Source organism: Passer montanus, unplaced genomic scaffold (assembly GCF_014805655.1).
Source record: "Passer montanus isolate IOZ18808 unplaced genomic scaffold, ASM1480565v1 scaffold77, whole genome shotgun sequence".
In the NCBI taxonomy this organism is placed as follows: Eukaryota; Metazoa; Chordata; class Aves; order Passeriformes; family Passeridae; genus Passer; species Passer montanus.
Window position 1 is genome coordinate 3,262,416 of NW_024372923.1, and position 26,713 is coordinate 3,289,128.

At 42.3% G+C, this 26,713-nt stretch overlaps 1 protein-coding gene across 1 annotated transcript in view; it reads left to right on the forward strand.

Moving 5' to 3' along the window:
* The window catches only part of INPP5A (inositol polyphosphate-5-phosphatase A), a 172,909-nt gene that overhangs the window by 137,556 nt on the left and 8,640 nt on the right, over positions 1-26,713 (forward strand). The window contains exons 10-12 of the mRNA XM_039731380.1: positions 5,041-5,136; positions 5,468-5,542; positions 17,450-17,523. Of these exons, the coding sequence (XP_039587314.1) occupies positions 5,041-5,136; positions 5,468-5,542; positions 17,450-17,523 (245 nt within the window). The remainder of the gene's footprint in view (positions 1-5,040; positions 5,137-5,467; positions 5,543-17,449; positions 17,524-26,713) is intronic.

The window sequence follows — 26,713 nt, forward strand, 5'->3', positions numbered from 1 at the left end:
GCCACCCAGCTCCACCACCACTGCCTCCCCTGGATAGGAGCTGACTCCTCTGGGAACATCCAAAGAGAAAGTCATTTTATTGGTACTTTACGTGGATTCTCATTAATACTTGTTTGTGTTTGTTCTTTATTCAGCTAACACTTACGTCACTGCTGAGTTCAGTTCCTGCTGCTGGAAAGTGTAGTAGCTGTTCTGGGATATTTTTGCTATTTGCACACAGTTAAAGTTAACTCAAGGTTAGTCTAAAGGATATTTTTTTCCATAGAAGTGTATGTCCTCTCAGACAGGGTTTGGTTGCTATACCCTGGAGATTGAGCCCTTGGATGCCCTTGATTTTTGCAGCAGCTGTGAAGGCAAAAACCTCTGTGGATGTGAAAAATTGGCTATAATAAGCCTCTATTTCAATGGGAAGGTGCAGTTTAAAAAGCACGGTGTTATCTGCCCTGTACCTAAATGCACAGCTCTCGTTGGCTCAGAAAGTTACGTGTAGCATTGTTTTTTTCTGATGTCATTTGACTTGGGGAGTTTGCTGCTATTATATTCCCAATATCCAGGAAATCATGTTGTCTCCTCAAAGGTAAGGAGGAGCCCAAACAAGACAGATGCTTCTGTTATTCCCAAAGTAGCAAATATTTTGCCTCACTGATTATTTCAAGTACAATTTGCATCCAAATTATAATAATAAATTTTTTAAAATATTATCCTAGTTTAATAAGTGTCAGATTGATTTTGGATTTTGAGCAGCATTTCAGAAGTATTTCACTTTCATAATTAGATGATACATGTATGTCTGTCCTTTCTGTTGTTCCAGAATCCACAGAGTATTTAACTGGAAAAAAATTAAATATCTTTCATTTAGTTGATTTGGTTGCTCATGTGCTGAAGACCTTATTTAACTTAGCTCCTGTCAGGAATCTTCAGACTCTGCTCTTCTCTCCTAGCACTCACAGCACATCTGTGTCAATCTATGCAGCTTGCTGCAAATTCCAGTGGCAGCTATTGCTGAACTTTTTAAATTTTAAAGTAACAATGTATATATTCTTTTTTCTCTTCCGTTTTTTAAGAAGAATTCAAAGTAATAATAAGTCCTGAGTATTCAAACAATAGAGAACAATACTGCACATCTTTAGCGTCAGTGGACAGATGCAGTAGGACAGGCTGAGTCTGTAGGTGTTTAATTCCCCCCTTTTGGGGGCGTTTCCCTCCCACCCCCCAAAAATTATTGAGGGACTTACAAGCATGTGATAGCTACAGATCAGGAGGTGGACTCAGAGTCTAAAGTGTGGAATCCATGAAAAATCAGCTGCAGTTTCCAGCCAAGCAGGAGGCAGCAGTGCAGTCCGTGGCTGCTCACAGTGTTCCTGTATAAGCATGATATAAATTGTATGTTATAGACTGTTGTGTGTTCTATGTATGTAACAATTGTTTTAATGTCTGTATCCCTACTTACTCTAAGTATGAAGAAATGCAGTCTTAAACACTTTGATTTGTGGTGTATATGGGGGAGCAGAAGGTGTGTTATGCTATAAATCAACAGTGTAATTCTGAGAATTGCCGACTTTAGAAGTTCCAGATTTGTCTCTTGTAAACATAAAAACCATTTCCTCCTAGCTTTATGTAACAGGATCTTGTTATTACATTTCAATGCCGTTGTCAGGAAAGTTGTTACTATGTTTTGCAATTCAATATACATAAGTTATCACAAAGGGCTATTTCAAAAGTACTACAAAGCATCTACCTGTGTATAGTATGGGAAAACGGAATGAGATATGGCTGTGTTTTCTAGGGAAAGGCTGGCTGCTGAGCTCCCTCTCAGCTCTAAATGCAGCCCTCCTGCAAGGTTTTTAACCAAAACTTGTTTCCAAAGAAAAAAAAAGAGGTTTTCTTTTTTAAAAAGAAGTTATGTAGAGTTATGATATCTGATTTCACCTCTTCTGCCCTTGTAAAAATATACCTTTGAGGGAATACCCAGCAAGGAACAGTGAGTTTTCATAGCATTTTGATTTTCTTTGCCAGCAACAAAAAATCCCTTCATAAGCAGGCTTGCCTAAAAAGGCACATGGTCCTGAAAGTTTTCTGCTTGGGTGACTACGACTGTGCAGAAATTGAAAGGAGGAGGAAAAAAGGAGTGCCTCCAGCTTGTATAAGAAATGAACCTTTGCCCAATCACTTTTGTCTGTGAATAAGGTAACTTTTTGTGTGTGTGAAATTTGAAAGCAATAAGGTATGTGGGTCCTTTCTCTGTATTGGTTCTCAAGAGTCGATCGCAGGGTTTTTCTTTTGGAGCCGGCCTGACGTTGTGAGATAAAGCAGCTCAGGGAAAAAAATGTTCTCAAGCAGATGCCTTTAAGAGACAGAAATCATGAATTTGTTGAATTGCAACCACTCTGGGGGTGGCTACAATGACTTTTTGACAGTGACAGTAACTCTGCCGTGTCTTTTCGAGCCCTTCTTTGGCCCATTCACTCTGGAAAGCTGCTTAAGCGCACTTAAGCGCATTAGCATTTGGATGCTCGGGGACCGTATTGACCCTCATTTGGAAAGTTTAAATGAGTGAAAGATGGAGCGATTTGTTAGAGCTTTTGAAACCAGCTTTAGAGAGCTGCGGGTTTTCCGCTCTGGTTTGTTCGGGTGCTTGTTCTAATCTGGTGTGCTGTTTGAAGGGACCAGACTGATTTGTGACACATGAGCCCAAAGCCTCTTTTTTTGGGCTTGACCCGATTATCTGATCTGTGCTCTGAATTTCAATCACCCGCGCGGAGGGAGCGAGGTTGGGAATGGCTCGCTGCTGGATTACCTCACTGCTCCTACGGACACAGATGGCAAAACGGCCGCGGCATGTCTGAGCAGACAAAGGGATCGTCCGGCTGCCTCGGGTGCGAGGGAGCAGGTAGGAGGGCTGTGCTCAAAATGAAAAGTAACAGGTCCTGACGGCGCAGCTCCCACAAGGGTCCAGCATGCCACTCCTCCTGCCAGGCCGGGTGGCGTTTAACCAGCGTGTTACTGCTCTTCTCCCAAGGCTTCAGAAAATCACCTTGAAGTCCTGCAGAGCAGATGAAGTACTCGCAGAGCAGCCCGTGCCTGTGCCTGTGGGGCCAGTGCTCCTTCTGCCAGGGAAACCTGTGACTGCACACACTGCAGCTGTTCTGGTGCCGCGAGTGTGCCCAGTGTTCCAGGGCAAACCCAGAGTCAGATGGGCCTGGCGCTGCTTTTGGGGACGGAGGAAACAGGAAAAGTTTGTCAGAAATGGACATCTCTTTTTCAGTGAGATGGGGAATCAACATCTGTTTCACTCACAAACTTGTAAGAAAAATAACAGATTTGTGGGTTTTTACCAAATCCCATTCAAATTACTTGTTAAGAATGAAACTGCTCAACTTGCTGCTTTTTATTTGTACTGTGCCAGTAGGCAAGGGCCTTTATCAAGGATCAAATTTTTACCACATGGGAGCAAAATGTCCATTGGCAGATTGTTCCCATTTTGGCCTGGAGATCCTCAGCTGAAATCTTAATTATTTGGAAGCAGATGGATTTTTGTTTAAATACATGGTTAGCATGAATTCCTGCCTTCAGGAGAAGGTGACTATGGGGAAAGGAGAAGTGAGCTGTAGTTCATGGTGTTTTGTCAGGTAGACACTGCATCTCTGATAATGACTCCAAATATAAGTACTTCTGTCTGTGAGAGATAGAAGCACGTAGTAGGATGAAAGTCTATACCACAGAACATATTTATTTTACAAATTAACGTTCTGAAAAGTTGAAAGCCTTTTGTCTCGTTATTATGAAAAGGAATGGGGTGAGCAGAGCAGGGAAGTCATCTCATTACCTCTCCTTGACTCAGTTACTTTCTTCAACAGAAAGCACTTTTCTTAAGAGCCTCTAGCAAAATAAGGTTCCATTCAGAAGGACGGTCTTTGTCAGTATCCATATCCAGGGCTGTGCACAGATCCTGTCAGCAGCGTGTGCCTCAGCAGCAGCCATGGGTGCCGAGTTGCCTCCCAGGTGTGGGGACACATCTGTGTCTTTGAACAATGCCCAGTTTGAACAATTTCCTCGATTCCACTTTCTGACTTTTTCCTTGTGGTTCCCAGCAGCCAGGCAGAGGGGCACGGGTAGCTCTGCACAGCACCCAGCAGCCTTGCCCAGGCAGGGAGGCTGCAGAGCACTTAGTGAAATGTGCCCAGTTAAGATGGACATACCTCCATTTCAAAGCACTTAACATACTTAAAGCTTCGCGAACTGCTTTGCTAAACTCTAGATTTTTACCTGTTGCCATGCGGTGGAACCTTTGAGCGGCCCATTTCATGTTATTCCCCATTACCTGTGGAACTGGACCCCAGTGGCCAATGGATCAAGGCCCAGCACTTTCGTGGAAATTCATACTGTGCCTGATATAAGGTTGTTCATCTGTGTTCATCTGTGCCTGATAAAATGTTGGTTCATAATATGTTTTAGGCACCCAGTCCTCAGAATATCTAGGGACGTTATGTCTCTTATTTAAAAGAGGGAATTTGCTATGCAAAATAAACTGTGAAAATTGCTGTCAGATTGTGTAAGCATTTCTCAGACTTGCAAAAGTGTACTTGTAACATGAATTTACAGGCAGATGTTTTTGCAAACAAGGGTTAACTTACAGAACGGTAGTGTCAATGTAGTTATCAGCTGTTAAGAACCAGCACAAAACTTGGTCATTATCTGTAAGCAGTGGTTTGGAGGATGTTTGCAAGTAATGTGTGATACAGCACACAGTGTTACCTGTGAAAGAACCTGTCTACATGGTACAAGCTGAGTTACTATTTGCCTTTCCTGATTGATATTTTCTTATTATTACCTGTTTCTCTTCCAGTGATAAGTCAGTTTATTGTTTCAAGTCCATCATAAGTGGAAGTTACTTAAATTTGCAGTGCTTTGTATTTTGACCTACAGCAAATTATAATTGATGAGGGGCATTGAAGATACATCTATTGATAATGCTCAGTTAAATCTGGTCTTCTGTTGCATATAAGCTTGTTTCCGTTTCTCCCCTTATGTTTTTCTTAGACACTATGTGCAAAGGCCACAATGCAGACCATCCGGGCAGCTGACACAAATGAAGTAGTCAAGCTAATATTTCGTGAATCTGATAATGACCGAAAGGTAAACAACTTAATGCCCTTGGCACCCCTATGTAAATAGAAACAGTGTTGAATGTTCACTTTCTTTCCTACAAAGCATGAATTTAGTTGTTCCAAACTGATAATGTTAAGGGAGGGGAGGATATAGATTGTCACACCTAATGCTCAGTTAATTGGATCTGTTTAAGTGATTGCCGGCCGAGCAAATGGGCAAGCGGACAAGGGGCTTTGGACATGTGGAAATGTGTGGTTTTAAAGGGCTGCTGTCTCTGAAAGGGTCACTGCCAGCAGCTGGGTGTTGAGTTGCTGAGCCCAAGAGCTTTGCTGACCTTTCTCCCTATTTTTTTATTTAGGTTATGCTGCAATTAGAAAAGAAGCTCTTTGACTATTTTAATCAAGATGTATTTAGAGACAACAATGGCACTGCGGTAAGTTCATTGCTAAACCCTTTCAAAAGAGTAAGTTGGGAACTCACATTCAAATTGCATTTCTCTAACCAGCCCTTTATCCTTATCACCCCTCCTGTCTGCAGAATGAGAAGAGATAATTCAGCCAACACAATAACTGCTCCAGCTTTCCTCACCACTTAGCCAGTTATTTTGTGTACAGATTCTTAACTTTGGCATGTTTACCTTCTTTTTTATATAGATATATTGTAAATTAAATGTACACAACAATTCACTTTTCTTGGCTGTCCTCTAGCCTGCATTTCTTCAAGCATCCTGTTTTCCTTCCTAGCTCCTCATTGTGCATCACACAGTAACTTAGGAAAGCCCTTAAATGCAAAGCCCTTCTGAAAATACCTAGGTCTTCTAAGTGTAGAAAAATATACTAGAAACACAAGGGTAAGTAGAACAGCAATCTCAAGCTCTGCAGCAGACTGTCACTATTTGGACAAGCATGCAGGGCTTCCCAAGAGGATTAAGCAGACAGGGGACACTAGCACTCTGATTTGTAATAAGGACTCGAATTTTTCTGTGGACAGGGGCATCGTATTTTCTTTAATGTGATTTTATTTCAAATGGTAGCCACTTCATTTTGAAAAAGCTGTGTATCACTGCTTTCCGCTTTCTCCATTTCATCCAGGGCTCCTAGGAGTTACGTATCCAAGGGAACACAGAGAGGGCCCTCGTCCCCACCTCCCAGTTTAGCTGCACTCACAGGGCACATTGCTGCTTGGTGCCCGGGGATGGGCTGTGCACAGGATCCATGGCTCTCCACCTCTCTCCTCTTCTCCCCTGCCTACAGCTCATTCTCTCACTGCTCACAGAGAGCCAGGCTGTTGGAGGCTGTCTGCAGGGCTCTAGGATGTGGAGGGCAGCTTCCTGGTGCCCTCTCTGATTTTAAGTTGGCTTCACCTGGGAGATTGATTCCATGTGAGAATCTGAGATTTCACTCATTTGTTGAAGTCAGAAAAGTTTGAGTAAGACCCGTGAGGGATGAAGATCTGATTCCCCTTCTAGTCTTTGCTGCTGTCCCACAGCGTGGTTCATGTGGCCTGTGTGCTCACTATGAGAGGTACTTTCAAATGCAGTTACTGTCAGATCAGTTTGGGGTTCTTTGGTTTCAGTTTACAAGGTGAATGCATCCTCAGGAAATGCCTAATGTTTATTTCACTGATGTTTTGCAGTTTTGGGGACATTTAATTCAAAGCAATGTCTCCTCCCAATTCCTTTTCCCATATTAATCACATTCCTGTCTCAAAATTTTCCTCTATGTGTATAATTACTACTTTTCCTTTTCTTTTTTTAAACAACTCAAATATTTGTCATTTGTGTTTTCCCCCAGTTCATTCTTGAAACTGTGTAAAGCTGTTCTTGGTGCTTGTTTGCCTTGTCCTAGTGGTATTTTGGATGGCTGCTGCTTGATTTGCATACAGGGCTGTGGGGTGTGAAGGTACAGGCAGAATCCCACTTAAACACATTCCATTTCAAAATCAGTAGTCATTTCTTTCATGCATCAAGAAGTGGGAAATCTTCCAGATCAAACATGGAAGAAAGAGATAAACGATATAATGAGCCATTGGAGATAATCTAATCTTCATGGTCTAGTTAAACACGCAGCACCATGATCACTAAAAACAAACTACCTATCTAAAACGATAAATGTCTCTGTGCCGAATTCAACCCAAAAAATCCATCGCATCCTTCATCAACCGCCGGTCTTGTACCGGCCTGACAGAAATTTAATTCAAGCTGGCTCCTGAAAATAATTATTGTATTTTAAGAGTAGTAATCATTGGTCGGGACATGATTGAATGTGTCCATGCCTATTGACTTTTTCTATGATTTATAGCTTTGTGCAGTCGATATTCCCATCGAAATTGTATAATTAATTATAAGTGGGGCTGTCAGGTCTGCAGGATGGAGTGCCCTGATGAGTATTTGGGAAGATTAAATTTTCCTTAGCTGTACCAATGCAAGGCTTGGGAATTTTCACAGCACTGGGGCTGTTGGATAAAGATGTTTTCTGTGTGTTTAGCAACTGCTTGGGCTCAAAATCCATTGATTTTTCAGAGGGTATTTTTTTATCAGTGCCGTGTCTCTTCAGTAACATTGGAATGTATACGGATGTGACAAGACCTGACAAATATTTATTATCAACAGGCTACTTTTTCATTGTCCATACACAGTTATTCTTTCCTTTTTATGTTGTAATCAACAAAAAGAATCATAATATATATTTATAAAAATGATTTTTTTAAATGAAAAATCTGATATAGGTACAAATCACCTATTTAACAGAAATTCAGTTTGAAATGCATGCTGTTATCTGTCGGGCCTAATTTTCCCAAACTAATCTGTAGCTCATTCAGACTTAGCTGTAGCTTATTCCAAAGTCAGCTTGGCAATTATCTGTATTGATTACCCCAGAGTGCAATGATTGTTCTGTATCGCTGTATTTCAGAAAGGAACACCCAGATTTACCCAGTTCTGTGGTGATAGGAAAAAAGATAAAGCCTATTTGAAAACAGCTGTTGCAATAATGCAAAACTGTTTTATTATTTAATTCCTATGTTCTGAATTGTATGTTGGAGCTGTGGTCCATCCAACAGACCAGGGTGTGAGTCCATAACCACACAGAGCTGTCCCGTGTGGGTGTGTGAGGAGGGTGTTGCAGAGGAGCTCTGAGAGACGTGGGCAGGAGGAAGTGCAGCATGCAAAGTTCCATTTTGGCATCAGGTCCCAGTTAGGTTTTTGCTTTTCAGCGTTTCTGACCTGGATGGTAGGACACGGCCAGGCTGTGCTCGTTGGTTCCATGGTGTCATCCTGCTCTGGGGGCTTGTCCACGAAGGGTGGAAAAGCACAAATGAGGCTTCTCATTTTGGAGTGGTGGGCAAACGAGGGTTCTCACACCTTCCCCGAGGCAGCAGCCCCTGACCAGGAGCCACACCAGGTGCCCCCATCGCTGCTCTGGGGTCATGCTCCTCTTCTGCCAGCAGGTGCAGAGAGTGCCCTGGAGCCCTGCATGGATTTCCTGTGGGGTCTGCGGTGCTGCCCATGCTGCTGAGATCACACTGGCTCACCAGCACATCACTCACACAAAACACAGCTGTAGCTTTGGATTTCCAGCCCTTAACTGATAAAAATCTGCCATGCCGGTGCTTCCAGAAGAGGGGCAGGGAATTCTTCAATAAAGCTACACTTTCACCAGATATTTGAAGATGCTTTAATTGTTTGTGATAGATCAGGCTATAAGTGAGTTTTTTGTCAAAAGGAGTTCCCCGTTAATTTCGAAACAATCAAAAGAAAAGCAAGCCAAGAGTAATTATGTAATGAAAAAAATATAATCAGGCTATTGACTTATACCAAAGAACCACAAACTAAATTGTGTTTCTTCAGTAGTCAATTAAATAAATATGTAGTAAGAATGTAAAAGCCTGTAATGACTACAGAGGAACGATTTAATCATCAGGAATAATTTTATAATCTTTAACTGCAATTAGAAGTGAGGAATGGTACCTACATTCCTGTCTTTCTTATGATCTGTATTAAAGAATCAATCCAGGTAGAAGCTAATGCACTGTCCTTAGGATTTGGACCACAACTGTGTAGTAAAAGTGATCAGTGAATTAGTTGTCTTAAGAGTGGATCTTTTCTGTTGATCTTTGTGGAAGCTGGTGACTAGTAGTGAAGCTCTGGTGGTCCTGGGTCCTGCTGCCCCAGCCCCAGAGGCCCATCTCCCACAGAGGCACAGAGCCCGTGTCCCTCTGTGGCTTGGGCTGCTGGGGCAGAAGGATTGGCCCAAGGGCTCCAGGATCACCAGGGGGCTCAGAGCGCCCTGGTGGTGTACCAGTGTTCATTCCAAACCAGAGCCCAGAGTGTCATGCTGAAAAGCCCAGTGATTCCAAGCCTGGATTTTCATGGAATGGAAGTGATTCTATTTCCTACTTTAATTGTGCAGCAGCTCTCTTGGTGCAGAGGACAAACAGTGAACTCTTATGGAGAGTATGTTCTGTCTCAGTTTCCCTTCACAGAATAAATTCCCTTTATTCTGTGTATGTTCAGCCTCAACTGATATGGTCTGAGAAGAAAATTATATTAATTGAAAATTATAATGTGCTCTAACTACAGATTGAGTTAAAGGTCTTGTTTTCCCTCTGAAGTAGTAGTGATTTAAAGTGATGTGTTATCATGTTAGTTAACTTAGAGATGTTATTGCAAACAGTACAAGCAAACATACTTTTAAATTTTAAGTGATATATTTGGGGGGGTATTGTGTGTATTCCCAGGAAATCCTGAAATGATACACAAATTGAGCAGAAATATATAGCCTGGAAGGGATCTCTATTAAGATTTTTGTGAGAATATGTATGCTTATGAAGATTAAGGATCTGGCGTCACTGAAAATGTATTAATCAACAGACAAGATATAGCACAATGCACTCTTCCCAATGGCCTTGGCTCTGACCCTTTTAGAGATAATGGGAATACTGTCCACTAGGAACTAGATTAGGACGATCAAGTGCATTTCATCAGGGTATGACTTGAACCATGATCCCAGAGGTGAAAAGGCAGAGGTTTATCCACTGAGCCAACCAGCCCCTGTCCAGATAAAATCCTGAATATGATGTATAAGGGCAAATTAGGATAGAAAAAGGAAATTGATTGCTCAGGACCATTGCTACCTCAGACTGGTCATAAGGAAATCCTGCCTATCCTGAAACTGCTTCTTTTATTTAACATTTCTGAGACACCTGATTTTCATAAAGTACTAATAGGAAAATGGCTTCATGCTCAGCATCTTTATTTAGAAGCAGCATTCCTGTGTTTAGCATTGCATTTGCTTAAATGAGCAATTAGTTGATATGCCACTGGATAAACTGCAAAATGAGAAATGACAGAGACAGGAAATATTACCAATAAATTGTAGCAAAACATAAATGTAAATCCAGATTGCTCAAACAGGTCAATCCAGATGTGTTGGGTTAGCTGTTTACTGCAAGCTTCAAATAGATGAATTATTCTGGTGTAAAATTTGTCCATAGCACAAAGTTACACATATTATTTCATAATATGGGGGACCTTTTCCCCCATCCTGTTCTATACAGCCGCTGTATGGCCTAAGAATAATTCAAATGCAATGTGATATATTTATTTTTTTTAGGCATTGGCTCTCGTTTAAGTCTAAGCCCTAAGAGTAGGTTCAGCATCTGTATTTGCACTCTGTAATGCAGCCTTGTAGTATGATCTGCTGATGTGCTTTGGCCCTTTTTAACCTGTGTGACATGGAAGAGAATATCCAGGGAGGCAACGTTTGCACCTGCATTCCAGTCCCCAGGTTTATGGATCTCACCGTCATCCCTCAGTTAATATTTGTGCACACAAGCACCCTACCAAAACTTCCACATCTTGCACGAAGTCTGTGGCAAGCCAAATAGGAATAGAAAGGTGTTTAATTGTTTTTTCACTGTCTCTCTGCAGTAGCTCAATCCTCTTGTGCTGTCCAGGTACCCCTGATAACCTCCAGATGAATGTCTGCATGCACAAAAGATTGCACAGAGAAAAGCAAATGCTAAGTTTAACGTCAAAAGTTATACTTGAGGAGACTTTCATACAAAAAGCACAGCTAGAGATGAGAGTGGGGTACCCTGCTGCAGGGATGGAGAGAGGGGTCCTGGTCCCTGCTCTGAGCCTGTCTGTGTATCCTTGTTGCAGAGGTGTGGAGGCACGGGCTGCACTCCTCTCTGCAGCTCCAGCAGCCCCACACAAGAGGGGATGAGTCTGCATCCCTGCTGGAAGAGCAGCGCCTCAGTGTTAAGTGTCTGGAAGTTCCCAGTGACCTTGGGAGATGCCTGACTCTCTGTGAGGGTGGCACAGGGATTGATTGGAGCCCCCCACACCCCCCAGGGGCACACCCTGCATTGATAGGCCTCTGTGGTCCTGCTGTTCCCCAAAACACTCATGCCAGCCAAGCCTCTGGGAATCTTCAATCCACAGTGGGAGTTTTGCCTCAGTAAGAAACATTTTATAGTCATTCCTCAAGAAAATTCCAATTTTAACCACTCCACAAGTAATTCTAAAACTGTATTCTCCCTATTTCATGCTTTTGCCAAATTGCAGCTCACAAGTAATTGTGTAACTATCCTGTGCATGGGGGTTTGGACTCCCCAGTGGGACAAACTAATGTTTCGCAGTAACAGATATATTAAGTTTAATGAAATAATCCACTGAGTGTGTCATATTTGCAAATAAGATATTCCTAATTAAAGTCTTTCAGTTTTAAAGACAGCATCCACTCAGTCATTCCTGACATTTTGAGGGAGCTTTGTCACAAGCTGTTGTGCACAGTGTATGAATTATTACAATAATATTTAGTGTCTGTCCCAGCAAAGTTGTGAAAATGGCAATTTGCATGAGTACATTTTTCCAGAGTCAATTTTCTCTTGATTTGAGGTAAGCACTGGAATCCCAGGAGAGTGAGCAGCAAAATCCAATTTTCCCATCAGAAAATGGAAAGTGCAGTTCAGCTGTGACCAGCTGGTAGTCACAGGGCACAGCCACTGGCCTGTGGGCCACACTGGCCTGACATCGGGTTGTGTGCTGGAGCAGATGCCATGTGCTGGAGGAGCTGGCTGCACGCAGGGTGCTGGGGGCTCTGGGCTCTGTGGTACCTCCGAGAGCCTGTGCTCCGGGCTCTGCTGGGCACAGGGCAGCTGAGGGATGGGATGCAGTTCACTGCTGCAGGGCAGCATTTGGGCAAGGAGTGCTTGGGGTGTGGAAGGAGCTTCTGTGGTCAGCAGCAAGTTCACTACTGCTGTACGAGTGGAAGCCCAGGCTTAATCTGTGTTAGTGCTTTTGGCTTCTTCACTAGTTTATCCTTTACATATACTACAGTCTTCTCATTGAGAACTTATTTCCCAAGTAGTACAACAGGTTCTGATTTCTCATGTTGTTTTTTCCAAGTAACAAAAGTCTCATAGGATAAGACCTGTATTCTCTGCTGCATGTTGCAGAACAGAGGGGTGGCTGAGCCCTTGGAACTGTTAGCAGGGTGTTTGACTGGCAGCTTGTGCATACCAGTCATGCCAGCCCTCAGTGCCACTAGCCATGCATTGCTGTGCCTCACCCCCTAATGCAGAGAACAATCTCTTTGGTGCCATTTCTCTGTGGCCATAGAGCCACATTCTTCTGTGTGCCATAGATCCACATTTATGTGGGCGTTTGTGATTTGACAACACTGCCATTCATGTGCAGAAATATAATATTATACAAAAACAGCATAAGTGGTAAATTTATATTCAGTGATTTGGAGTTTTTTCTGTGAAACATGATTTTAAAGACTGGCAATGAGAGAAAGAAGATTAAGATTCAAAATATGCAGTAATATAGATCATTTTACATAGTCTTTGTTAGAGAAAGAGGTAGCTTTAAATCAGGAAGAGTTACGTATGGCATTTTCATGGGTAAGTGGGAAGGATCAGCATTTACACAGGCTTTTACCTGAAGTCAGTAGACTGCTGAATCAGTTTCTAAATAATTTGCTTGGACTGGAAAGATGGATAAAATTTCTGTCTTTCTAAAGTCTCTTGGAAAAAATTGTGCACTCCACTAGTCTGGCAAAGGAGGTTACGGTGACCAGGGTCCACATGTTTTAATTCTCTGAGGTCACTTCTGTATGCTCATCTCCTCTTTTTGGTCTGAAACTTCATTTCCCTTTCACAGCTGTGAATTCTCTTGTGGGCCCTGCGGATGGATTTGATAAATGCTGCTAATATCACCTCCTGATCTACCAGTGCTCTGACTTTGGTCTGTAGGTCTTGATGAGTAATTGCCGTTGTTCTACTCCAATGACTGAATTAAGTTGCCCTGTTTGAAGGGGTTCATACGTGTATGATTTTAGCCAAGGTGGCCCATTGCAGTGTACCCAATAGATGCTGACCTTTTACCAGTGCTTTAAATTGAAGCAAGCAGCACCTCAGTTTCTGCACCTGCCTAGACTCTCTTATAACCCTTTGATTACTATGAAGCTGCATAATGTAGGAATTTAGAATTTTGTGCATTGCTTTCTCCTCCACCCCAGCACATAAATGCATGTTACAGCACTGCCAAGGAAAAAGGAACAAAAACTGAGGCTCCCTTCAGTAGGTTTTACAGAATACACAGCACCCTAGAAAACCATCAGTTCTGATAATTCCCTTGGGAGGTGATGGGCACTGCAGCTGACACAGCCATCAGTCCTGAAAGCTTTTAATTCTCCTCAAAATAAATAGGAAATATCCTTTACTGCAAATGCAGTCATTCCTACACATGCTGCATGGCTGCATCCCAGCAGTGTGGGGTCACAGTGGCTCACAGGTATTAGCTAACTATTGATACACTACCTGGATGGATGGATGGATGGATGGATGGATGGATGGATGGATGGATGGATGGTATTTTCATTCAGGTACTCATCAAACATTCCTGTTGGGCTGGTCACTGGATATTGTAGAGCAAACATCTTGATGTAGCATCATCAACTTGGTGTTGGAGTAGATAAAACATAGACCCTGCATCATCTTCACTCTTATTTAGGTATAAATACATTGGTGAAACGGAGTTTGGAGAAAAAAACAGTCTTCTGAAAACTGCCTATGACATATAATTCTGGAATGATCTGCCAGTCACAGCATTTTAAAATCTCTGTGTGATTGCTCAAATTACCACAGCATGTCATGTAACACCTTAAAGATTTGGTTCTTAAAGATTATCTTATTGTGAGTAATTAAATAGAACAATATATTGATTTCTGGAGTTTGAACTTAATTTTTTTATTATTTTTAAGGCATTTAGAGTGACATTCATACTCATGTTTCCTGTTCCAACAATGACATTGTTCACAGTGCTGATTGGTGTACAGTACGGAAATGAGTGAGCAGCTTATGGTGAAATTGCCATGAAAGGAGTATGTTCCAGGTGGGGTTTTTTAAAGACAATGTTAGGTGCTTTAAAAGTAAAGGCATTACCCTGTGAAATTCTGACTGCTTCTCAGTGTCATCTTGCCCATGTTAATTTTCATTCATTTTCTGTCATGCCAGGTTGCTCCAGGCACCCATACCTGTAAAGCAAATGGAATTGACTGATGCCCACGTCAGGCCCTGTGCCTTCTCTTAACTAAAGTTGCTTTTAGGGCAAATGGCATTTGTAATTCATTGTGGCAAGGCTTAGTGAACCCCTTGCATTTGGATCAGAAATCTTGCATTTTGAGATTACAGGCTTAAATGAGAATGCAAGTGTGTTTCACACAAAAAAAATAATAGTTAAAATATGGTCTTCTACTGAAAAGAATAACTGCGGTTTTCTCAAAATGCACAGTTCAGGTTTTTGTCATCTCTTCCATTCCTCTTCTCCCTGCCTGCAGTGCTGCCAGGTAAACAGAGGAGTTGTAGGGGGGTTCCCACTGCTCAGCCCTGAGCACACCGATAACCTGTCCTTGCCCTTGCAAGAGCGAGCAGGTGTCTGTCTGCACACTCAGTGGACATGTTTGGGCAGAAGGTTACAGGTACTGTAACACAGTCACTTAATAACTAGGAAAAAATAATTTATAAAAGTGCATTATTATTTAATATATAGCAGGAAGTAAAAGCTTTTGCAAATAATCCTATAAAAATATTTGGCTGTTTTACATGGCAGGATGAATTCTTCATCATGAGCATTCCCTGAATCCTTCTAGGCACCTAGTTGGGCTTTGGCTTCAGGTTGAAGCTGTCCCTTTACCTGGGGAAACTTGAGAAACTGGCAGCACAGTACACAATGCTGTCTTGTTCCTGTTATCTGCCACCAGTGACAGCAGCTCATCTGCATAGCACAGACACTGGATACACAACTGCAGCAAACAAACACAGCAAAAACTTCTGTGGATGATAATGCACATCCAAATGCTTAGTCCTCTAAACCCCAGGCCTCACTGAGTTTGCAAATATCATCATAGCTAGAACAATCTAAATGTATAAAATTTTGAAAATGTGAATTGGTGTGGGAGGACAATGCATCTATTGAACTCCGCCAACCCTTGGGATGCCCATGAGTAATTTATACCATTGTGTTCTGTGGAGCATTGTTCTTTCATTCAGTCTTCACAGTTTAACACTTCAGAAACAGCCTTTCTCCTGACACCTTCCCTTCCCTACTCTGAGCTGTTTACTTGGAACAGTAGGAAACATGCATAGACATACATTTCAATTAATAGTTTTAACTGGGGATGGCAACTTGTTTTTCTATCCCAGATTCAGGTAGGGTGGCTGATACCTCTAAAGTGGAGACACATGGAGCAGAAAAGGAATGGTAATATTGTTTTCATAGCCAGTGTGTATGTATTGTAGCTACCAATCTGTTCTGCTTACTGAAATACATGATCAGAGCCTGGAAACATCCATTTATTCTTCAAGTGCGTGGAGATTGCTTCAGTTAGACCAGTGAGTGCTGGACCAGCCCAACACTTTTAGTATTGAGTATATTATTAGATACCTACTGTAAATTTCCACACAGATATTTAGAAATATTTATCTAAACATAATGAATTCTCAGGCTTTCAATCAGATGTTAAAACAAGCACAAATTGTAACAGTTATTGGCATTGCAGAATCTTTCCAGCATACTGTCACAGAGTTGGGTGTCAAATGAACTAAAGCAGGGAAAGCTGCCCATCACTGGCATCTTCATGTAAAGATACCTACATATGGCAGGAGAGCCTGGAGAGAGCTGGGTGAGCCGTGGAGAGGGAGCTAATCAGCAGTGCAGGTGGTTCAGGTAGCTGCTTTTCACACAGATAATTAATGTGTACAAGTAGCTGCTAATTGCACATTTCAGGAATGATTTATGAGGTGACAGAGGGGAAAGGGGGACACGATCTAATTTCTTTGGGAACCTCTGCCATTCATACAATGGTATCAGCACAGCTGTGAGATGGGACATGATTAATGAACGGTGGGCAAACACCGCCGTGGCGCGGGACAGTGCGGGACGCTCGTCAGAACAGCAAGTGGCCCTCAGAGCCAGGGCCAGCACCGTGGGCATGATGAGCTTCTGTCTTTGGCTTGCAGCTCCCTGGCACATCGGGCTGCACCCCGGCCGGGTTCTGGAGTGAGATCCTTTGTGTCCATCAGAACAGTTACGGGTTTAATGGGGACAGTTACCATTGAGTTGTGAGGGGGTTTGTGTTTATGAACAAGGACTGTGGATATTTAATCTCTCTGCAGAGGTCATGGGGAAAACAAATGTGACCGGGACTAATATTTATACAGGACATTAAATCTGTTAAACACCTGCTTCTGGTGCTCTGTCTTGGCTGCTGCCTGGGAGCACCCTTTACCTACTGTCACATATCCCTCTGTCTGCTGTCTGCCATGCACCATCCAGAGCAGGCATACAGGAACTCGGCTTTGCTTGGGAAGAGTGATGTGCACATTGTGATTGTTGTACCTGCTTATCTGCACTAAAGATAATACAGAGCAATATGGTGCATTTCACTGACATTCTCATGGGCTGGTTAGCATATCAGTTTGCTGCTCTTTTTAATGCTAGTCTAGTTTATCTCTGAAGAGACTGCTAACAAAATTTCAAGAAATGTGCCCTTGTGGTGTAAGTGCACTTACAGGGCAGTGCTGTGAAGAGGCGGTGTTACAACTTTCACTGAGGAAAATGCATGTTTTCAACACTTTTCTCAAGGCACTGTTTATGTATCAAAATAGTCCAGACAGTTTTGCACTGTGTTATAAAAACTATTCTATGAAGGCTATACCTCAAGCTGTGTGTGATCATAGTTTTCTTTTATTCCTTTTATATAATGTAGTATTTTTAAATTGCTGCAGTTCAACATTAAAGAGTGAAAGCATTTATTTCTATCTTTTATAGCTTTTAGAATTTGACAGAGAGCTGTCAGTCTTTAAAGACAGATTGTATGAACTGGACATCTCATTTCCTCCCAGGTAAGATTCATATATAATCCATTTATTTAACTAGCTACAACATAATTATTACTTGCACTGTTGGTAAAATGTGAATGTTCCCATATTTATTGCAGAAATTATAATGATCTCTGTTCCTTCCATGGTTGTTTATTCTCCCCACATCCCCTCATCACTAATAAACCACATGCCAGTAGTGCTCCGTAGCTCATCATTTGGGTTCCGCTGATCCTGTCTTTTATAGCTGCTCTTAAAACAGACCTGGCAGGAATGTGTGCTCAGAGATGTGGAACGACTTCTAAGCACTGGGCCCAGACCACCTGTTAAATCACATTATTGCAACCATAAAGACAGTCTTTGCCTGAAGCTGTTTGATGTCTGCCAGCAGTGGTGGGCAGGAGTGTGGTCAGCTGGGGGTGTAGAGCCTACTGCCATCACTCAGGGAAATCCAGGAGCAGTATCAGGAAGGAGGGCAGGAACTTAGATTCTGCTTTTTCAGTTTCAGTAAACATCATATACCTGCTTAAGACTGTTAGAATAAATTGGCTGGCTTAATACACATGCATGATTTTAGTCAGCAGTATCCCTGAGGTGTTTTAGCCATGAATGGACAGCTATTGCTATCATACAAAACCAAGCATTTTGCAAATGGCAGTTCTATTCAGGAGAAATCTGTGGAAGATTTGGTGCTGTTTTATACATGTATGGTCCCTTTCCAAGAGTGAGTAAGTCAAATCTCACAGTTGATTTCAAGGGAAAGAAATACTGCATTCACAAAGAAAAAGTTTAAAAAAATAGTAGAAAAAAAGGCAGACAAAACTATGCTTTTTATATACTTTTTTTGTTAATAGATTTAATATGTTTAAATACTCTATTTTATGCCTCATGGACAGATAGAAAAGTATGATGTTTTGGCATACACCAAGAAAAAATTTGGGAAGCTTGCCTTTTGTGATCATAATCTCATTACTTCTTACCAGCCAGCTGCGATACTGATTTGTATTGATCCCCTGGGACACTGGAAGTAGGCCCGGAGTTACCACCACTCTAAATTGTCCTTATTGATTGAGTATGATAACAGTAGACCAGCAGGGTGTGTACCTCCCTAAGTGTGTCTCATTCCTCTTGTATCTGGTCAGGGTAGATGAAGGTGAGGGGAAGTGGTACAAATTTTGTACTATACATACTCTTCTACTTCATTTCTCCAGCATTAGTGCTTCCAGCCAGAGCAAGGCCTACCAAAAATACATTGTTCCATTAATAGTTTTCAGCTTCTTCAGACTCTGTAAGAGCTTTTCGGTGTCATGCTCCCCTCAAGCAGAGATCAGAAATTACGTTTGAGTAGTCTCTGTGTGTTTTAGTTCTACTCACTCTGTTTCCTTCTCAACAACTAGGTAATAGTAATAATAATAAATGGTCAAAAAATATATATATACTGAGAGATGGCTTGTATATATAAAGAGCAAACTGGCTTTATATTAGGATGCTTTTTTCACCCATCTCTTCTTGTTTTCTGTGTCATAAGGCAAGGACATACTATTGCCCATCCTGTGGTCTTTGCGTGGTCACAGGCTCAGTAATGTATTTTTAACAGAAATATATTACTATTTTTAGTCATATATAATTTTTGGTATGTATAAATAATTGCTTATAAAATACTTCTATGAGATTTATAGTTACAAATTGAATTTGTATCTGTAAATGGAATGGTGTTAAGGCAGCACAGCAAATTAATGTTTCTGCACATACAAAGGAGTTTCCTCTGGGTCTTGACAGACTCTATTACTGCACATTAGCTTTGGGACTTTTTAGTTAACTTTGATTGTGGGAAGGATTGGAGAGCCACTTTGAGCTCTCCTGCAAACACATCTAAACCTAGCATTTCTGCAGGCATACTTAGGGAACTCAAAACTAATTCATTGCTCTTCCCCAGTGCTATAGTGTAATTTGACACCAAATGTCTGCTTGATCTGCTGTGAATTCTTCCTGCCCTGGGTGACCATCATGATGAAGTGCAGAGGGAGGGGTTCTCAGGTAGTCATCCCTTAGAACCATCTAGAACAAAGCCTTGACTGAGCTCCTCCAACCCACACTGTTCCTTCATTCTGTGATTTTATAGCACTGACAGCATCTGCAGGCTTGTCAGTTATCTCCTCTCTGTTCAGCAGCCCTAAAGCATTTTCCAGAATCACCTTCAATTCCGAGTTCCTTTCAGTTCCTTAATGTATGTTCCTAAGCCATATCAGCTCACCACCCTGTAAGCCTGTGCCCAGAGGAGCATGCCAGGGATGCAGTGAATGAATTCCAGGGGAAAGAGGCTCATCCCACCTGTTCTGGATGCAGATCTGCCGATGCTGTGTCCACAGGGCCTCCCAGCACATTCTGTCCAGGGTCCTTGGAGCCTGTAGGACAGTGGCAGGAGGACATCCAGGGCCAGGCATTCCTCTGGCCCTGTTCAGAGCCCACCCTTCCCTTGCAAGCCCTTCCTCTGTCCTGCTGAGATGTGCCAAAGGTGAAGGCAGCCTGGGAGGGCAGCCACAGTTTAACAAGAGACCATGGGCTGTGTGGCAAGTCTGCTATGTTAGACAACCTGTAAAAAATCATTCCAACAGAGTATTCCTCAGACATTATTCACCCACTCGTATATTTTGCGATCTTTTATTTTATATTGTGAACATTCATGTTTTCACCTTGTTACCCTCTGTGATCTAGTGTAGCCTATAGCAACCCAAGCCACTGGAGACTAAATAAAAGTTAGAATTTTAAACTCTGTAAGCTCTGTCACTCACAGGCTGAAGAGTCTGGCCATGAGCAAACAGCCCAGTGTGAGGCTGCAAAGGGCTTCATGGTAGTCAACAATCACTGCAAAAGGCAGGTGTGGAAAAAAGAAGTAAAAACATTGTGGTGTGTCAATATACAGGTGGGCAATTGTTACCTTTATCACTGCTCTCCATTAATTATTATAATTATTCTTGTAGCTGTTGTATAACAAAGATAGGAGCTGACTTTAGCAAGAGTTCACACCCACATACAAGGTTTGCTCTCAGATAAGGCTGCATGCACAGCAATCTCATGTATTAATCATTCTCTTAAAGTGACCTATTCTTGTTTGTTGTTGAATTAGGCTGTCATGTAATTTACTGGTTGGACATATGTTTGTGTCTTAGATACCCTCAGTGTGATATTTGTCTCAAGCAGACCCTCTGCTCTGGCAGTGTCTTGGCTTTTGATGCCTCTGAGCAGGAGACGGGTTGAATCTCATTTACTCTCGGCAGAGTGTTCCTCCTTTGGAATTCTTTCTAACACTGGTTCATTGTTCTGCAAAAATCTTATTTAGTCCATAAAATATTTTTTCTCCACCTTGTATTTTGTCCCATGACCCTTCTGTGTTCTAGGAGGTTGCACAACGACACATGTATTTTTGTGATCTGATTTACACTGAGCCAGCCTGCTCTGCATGAAGCAATGCCCAGAGTGCTCCCTTGTTCCTTCCCTTCTGCAGAGACTATTCAGAGCAGAACCTCTGGGTGCCATTGCACAGAGCCCCACTGTCACCCTTGGGTGTGAAATGGAAGGACAAGATGATGGTTTAGGTGTCAGCAGGCTGCTCTTCCTTTCCAGTGTTCTCACTGCCTCTGCATGTTCTCGGATCACACAGACTGCCTGCTGACAGGGCAGGGCAGCACTCCTGAAGCAAATGGGATTCTCATTTCCTAGAACATCTCCTCAGTAATGCTGCTGGGTCCTGTTATCTCACAAAAGAGGAGTTAGGCACTCAGATGAAAAAGCCCTGGGTTATTCTTATGCTTGCATTATTAGTTACTTTTATAGCACTTATTTTTTCAACTAAGAAGTATTTTCTACTGAACAGAAATACTTCAGACTTACTCGTGCATTGCAAAACTCCTTCCAGGTATTAATGAGGTATCTGAAATCATCCATGGATCTCTCAGCCCCCAAGGAACAAATTCCCACCTGACATGATGCACTTGTCTGGGTGCTTCCAGCATCTAAGGCTGAAGCACAGAAACATTTTTCCAGCTGGAAATAGAGACAGCTGTCATTTCCTCCAAAACAATTTGAATTTAATTATTACAATGATTTTTCAGACAGATCTTGCCTTCATGTTTCCACTCACATTAAACCAGTGCCACTCTCACCAATTCTCAATTTTCAAATTGAAATAAGGTGTTTCTTTATTCTGTGAGGAACCAGACAGCATTACCCAAGGTCTGGTTTAAGGAGTTGTGGCAAAGGGGAAAAGAAAGGACCACCAGAAAGTAAAAAACTTTCAAAGAATTATTACACCATGTGTAAGGTAAGGACTACAGACCACGCAGCAAGCAGAAAATAAAGCATATTCTAAAGAGCTTATGGTCCTTGCTGCCAGCCAGGCTGTCCCATCTGAATGTACTGCTGAAAAGCCCAATAGTTTGGAGCCTGAATCCTGACCCATTTATTCTCTCTGGTTCCCAGTTATTTTTTTCAATATGAGACTTTGTAAAATTTAGCCCCAAAGTAAGGTAATTTTAAAAAGTACAGGTAGACATATTCCCAGAAAAGACATCGAGCTCAATCACAGTCATAGATAGTAACATCAGGCTGTTCTGGTGCAACAAGTCAGCACTGGGTGCTTCCCAACAAGCCAACATTATTAATAATTCCATTTATCCACTTGTAATAGTAGCAGTATTGCATACATTGCGTGGGGTACAGCATTACTCTTATTAAAGCAATAGAGTGCATCACTCAGTGTTCACTTGCTGAGGCACTGGTAGTGCTGAATAACCCATTTTAGTATTGCCAAATAATCCATTTTTGCCAGCTGGGCCTCCCCACGCTCTGGGGACAGAGCAGAGCACACTGTGCCCATTCCCATCAGCTGTGTGCCAGCCTCTGGTCCTGGGCAGGTCCTGGCGCTGGAGCCAGCGCCAGTGTGTGTCCTCCTGTCACCAGGGTTTGGCCACAGGGTGGTTTTCAGCAGCACTGTGGACACCATTGTGGGTGAATGTTCTTCACAGAAAGTGAAGGGTTGCATTATGCTTTCTGGAAAAAATAATAAGCTCTGGGCTTATTTATTTTTTAAACTGAAAAAGGTCCTGCAACACTGGTGATACAGGAATGCTCACTCTGAAGCATATTACAGATCAGTATTTTCCAAAGAAGAGTGTTAAGCCAAAAAGCAATATGCCCAGCATAAATCTATTAAAAAGGTTCTGATAAAAATACTATGTCATTAACCCTCCTGTTTTGTGTTGTGCCCAGACTCAGGGCTCAAGTCCTGTTTACCCATCCTGCCCTTTGCTGCTGGTTTGCCCGGTGACCCCCTGTCCCATTGTCACCTTTGACTCCAATTGTTGGTACTATCACCATGGTGTTAGCGTAGCCTGTGCAAGTAGCAGCTGTTTAACACATTGCTCTATAACTACTGTGTTTGCAGGGCTCTGTTTGCCCTCCTGATTTGGCTGAAGTGAGACACGTATCGTGGCCAGTTGGCTCGCAGAGCATCACCACGGCTTATTAGTGTTTTGGTACCTATGAAGCAGATAATCTAATTCAAACACCAGTGTGTCTTACTGCTTAGCTTAGATCTGCTGCCTAAGATGTGCCTATGAAGATAAATTACATGGGGTCATTTGTTAGAAAGAGATCTAGGGAATCCAACTCTCCCTTTCAGGTTCAGGGAAATATAAAATGTTAATTCAAATTTGAGGAAGAAACTAACACTCTGGTAGCTGCCAAAATTAGATGTCACTTTTTGATTGGTTGAATGACATTTTGTTGAAATCACACTTACATACCAGCTCACACTAATGCTGACTGTAAATTAAAAATATCAAAATATTTATATTTATATATTTGGCCTTAAAACTTCCAGAGCAGCCAAAGGTTGTATTGGCAGTCCACATTCCCTTTCTTGAGGTAAATATGAAAATAGTAAATAATTTTCTGATGAAGAGTGATTCGGGTTTTTCCCCTTTTAAAGTTCTCTGTCAATGTCATATGTAAATAGAAAGACTTAAAAGTGAGAAAAGGTTTAGTAAATGTGAGGACTCATCCTAAATTCAAAAATAAAGTGAACCAAATCAAAATTGCCTCAGCTCTTCCCATAAAGAGGTCAGTTTTCATTGATACTTTGTAGTGTCATCCCATCTCAAATACTTTGTATTATAAAAAAATTGGTGATATAAAATGTGGGGACAATTGACAGATGACCAAGCACAAGGAGTTTTTGAACAGGAGGCATTTCCACTCCCTGAAACGTGATAAAGTTTGCTAAATTATCTGCATTTGAACCTAGATGTTGGCTGCACAGTTGTTCAGAATGACCTTTACTGGACTAAAAAAGATCAAATAGCTGAATTTTCCCACTGTTGCCTAGTGAGTGCTGCCACACTTCTCAGAGCAGCACTGGCAGTGTGGTCTGTAGAAGGCAGGGTCCCAGAGCAGCACGGGGTGTCCCAGCACGGGGTGTCTCAGCACGGGGTGTCCCAGCACATCCCACCCTGGGTGCGGTGCGAGCTGGAGGACACTGCCTGTGGCAGCTACAGGTAGCAGCCCTCCAGAGGGAATGAACTGTTTCCTGTTAGAAAGTACATTTCACCCATCTCACTAACAGATTTTATCCATGCTTGCTCACGAGAAGAGTTCATTAGGAGCATTTTTCCTAACTGGAAATGCCAGTTAAGGAGACATTTATATACACAGCATTGTTGGCTTGTGTTTTGAGTTAAGGCACTGCTGTCAGGATGGTTTATGATGTCAGACAACTTTTCACCCTGCAGTAAGCATTTTTGTAAAGGTGTCTAATCATCTCTGACAATACCTGTCAACAGTAGTAGCGCTCTGATATTACTGACCCTCTTAATGGTTTATTTTCCCCAAACAATTGCCAAGTAGTTCTCATCCTTATTGACTGTGACAACAGCAGTTCATTGGACAGCCTGCTCCTTATTAACAGAGTAAGTTACCAATTCATCAAAGTGTTTGGTTAAATTTCAAGAGTATTGAACATTATATTAATGATGTTGCTGGAAGTTTTATTCAGAAAACCCACCTGTCAGTAATCCTGATTAAATAAGTGCAACTGAAACAGAAGTTTGTGAATTAGGATGGAAAAGCAGCTAGAAGCTGCATCTTCAGAAAGAGTAAGTCCTAAACAAGTGGAAATAAACTGTGCAAGCTTTTCACATGGATGCACCAGAACTGCCTGTCTGTGCGTCATCCAGGGGCTTGCACAAAGTGTATTTTGTATAATTCTGCTGGCTGAAATACACAGAAATATCAGTCTCTTTTTTGCTATTTTATTACCATGCTAACATGAGTGGCTAAGGTCCTGTATTCCTAAAACTTTGCCACTGTTTTAAATAGTGTTATAAGCATAAAATTTTAAAACACTGTTTAAAATTTGTTCCACAGGGAATTCCCCATTTTCCCCTTGTATTTTTAAATAGCCGTAATATACTGTGTGTAAAAAAGTGTGTAACTATACAGAATACTATGGAAGTTTGTACATCCTTACCTTACCTCTAGCACCTGTATGTGTTAGTATTATATCTATTTATCATTTATGTTTCAGTGGTACCTAGAGGCCTTTATCTGTTATGTCATCATTTTTACATGAGCACTCCCTATTCATTGTCAAGATCACTGTTTTCTGTGTATTACACAAGGTAGATTGTGATTGAGGCAGAATGCTAATGAAAGGAAAAAAATAATACATTCTTTCATGTCTAATTATTGGCATAGGGAGAGCTGGTTTTCCCTTTTTCTCTGCCATAGTCATTGTCCTGGTAGTCAAGACTAATGATGAAAGCACAGAAGCACAATACTTCCCCACCAGGAGATTGATACTGGAATTTCAAACTTTTGATTATTTGGTATAGAGTCCTTGACTTTCTTTTTATCAGACCTGCAGTTGTTTTTAACAAATCTGTAATAATTTCTACAATTCACAAATCAGAAAATCTGTTGACTAGAATTACTAAATAGGTTTTGAATTAAGAACTGGGAGTTCCTTGTCTGAAGTGAATGTGTTAAAAGAGGCTGGGGATGTCAGCAAAACAAATCGAACTTACTGCCCTTGATCATAGTCTTATTCCTAATGTCTTTTGGAAGATGGGTATTACAAGAATAGTTCTGCATTTTGTATGTACACAAGTTTAAATTTACAGTAATTTTTAAGAGACTATTTATGCCTAAAGGCAAAGAAGCAGTCAAGAAATGGGGTTGACAGGAAGGAAAAGAGAAGGAAAATCATGAAGCCAGCTTAGAAAGAACAAAAAGTGAACAGTCAAGTGGAAGCGTGTATCGGCACACTCTTGTCTTGGTTCCCCGCTGCAGCAAGTGGAAATATTTTCCAGTTTCCCAAGTCCCAGCGTGGATGGTGGTTTCAGGTTCCCGAGTCCCAGCGTGGATGGGGTTTCCAGTTTCCCGAGTCCCAGCGTGGATGGGGTTTCCAGTTTCCCGAGTCCCAGCGTGGATGGGGTTTCCAGTTTCCCGAGTCCCAGCGTGGATGGGGTTTCCAGTTTCCCGAGTCCCAGCGTGGATGGGGTTTCCAGTTTCCCGAGTCCCAGCGTGGATGGGGTTTCCAGTTTCCCGAGTCCCAGCGTGGATGGGGTTTCCAGTTTCCCGAGTCCCAGCGTGGATGGGGTTTCCAGTTTCCCGAGTCCCAGCGTGGATGGGGTTTCCAGTTTCCCGAGTCCCAGCGTGGATGGGGTTTCCAGTTTCCCGAGTCCCAGCGTGGATGGGGTTTCCAGTTTCCCGAGTCCCAGCGTGGATGGGGTTTCCAGTTTCCCGAGTCCCAGCGTGGATGGGGTTTCCAGTTTCCCGAGTCCCGCGTGGCGGGTGCTGTCGGGCGTGGCTGTGTGCGGCAGCAGGCAGGACAGCGCTGCCTCCCGCGCGGTTCCCGCAGCCGGCGGTGCCTCCCGCGCGCCCAGGGGCTGAGGCTGAAACGAGAGCTGCCTCAGCAGCCGCTTCTGAGGCTTTGGGTGTTTTCCCTAAGTCTTCAGTTCTGCAACGTCTTTCTGGTTTGGCTGCATCAGAGCCGTCATGCTTCCTAAAATGCCTGTGCATCTGTAGGCTCCTTCCATTGTAGGCTCCTTCTTGACTGGGTTTCAATCTGATCAGCTGGGGAGAAGACATCCAAAGGGAGTAACATTATGTAAGCACCAGAGTACCCTTGGGGGCACGACCCTTAAAAACACACCAA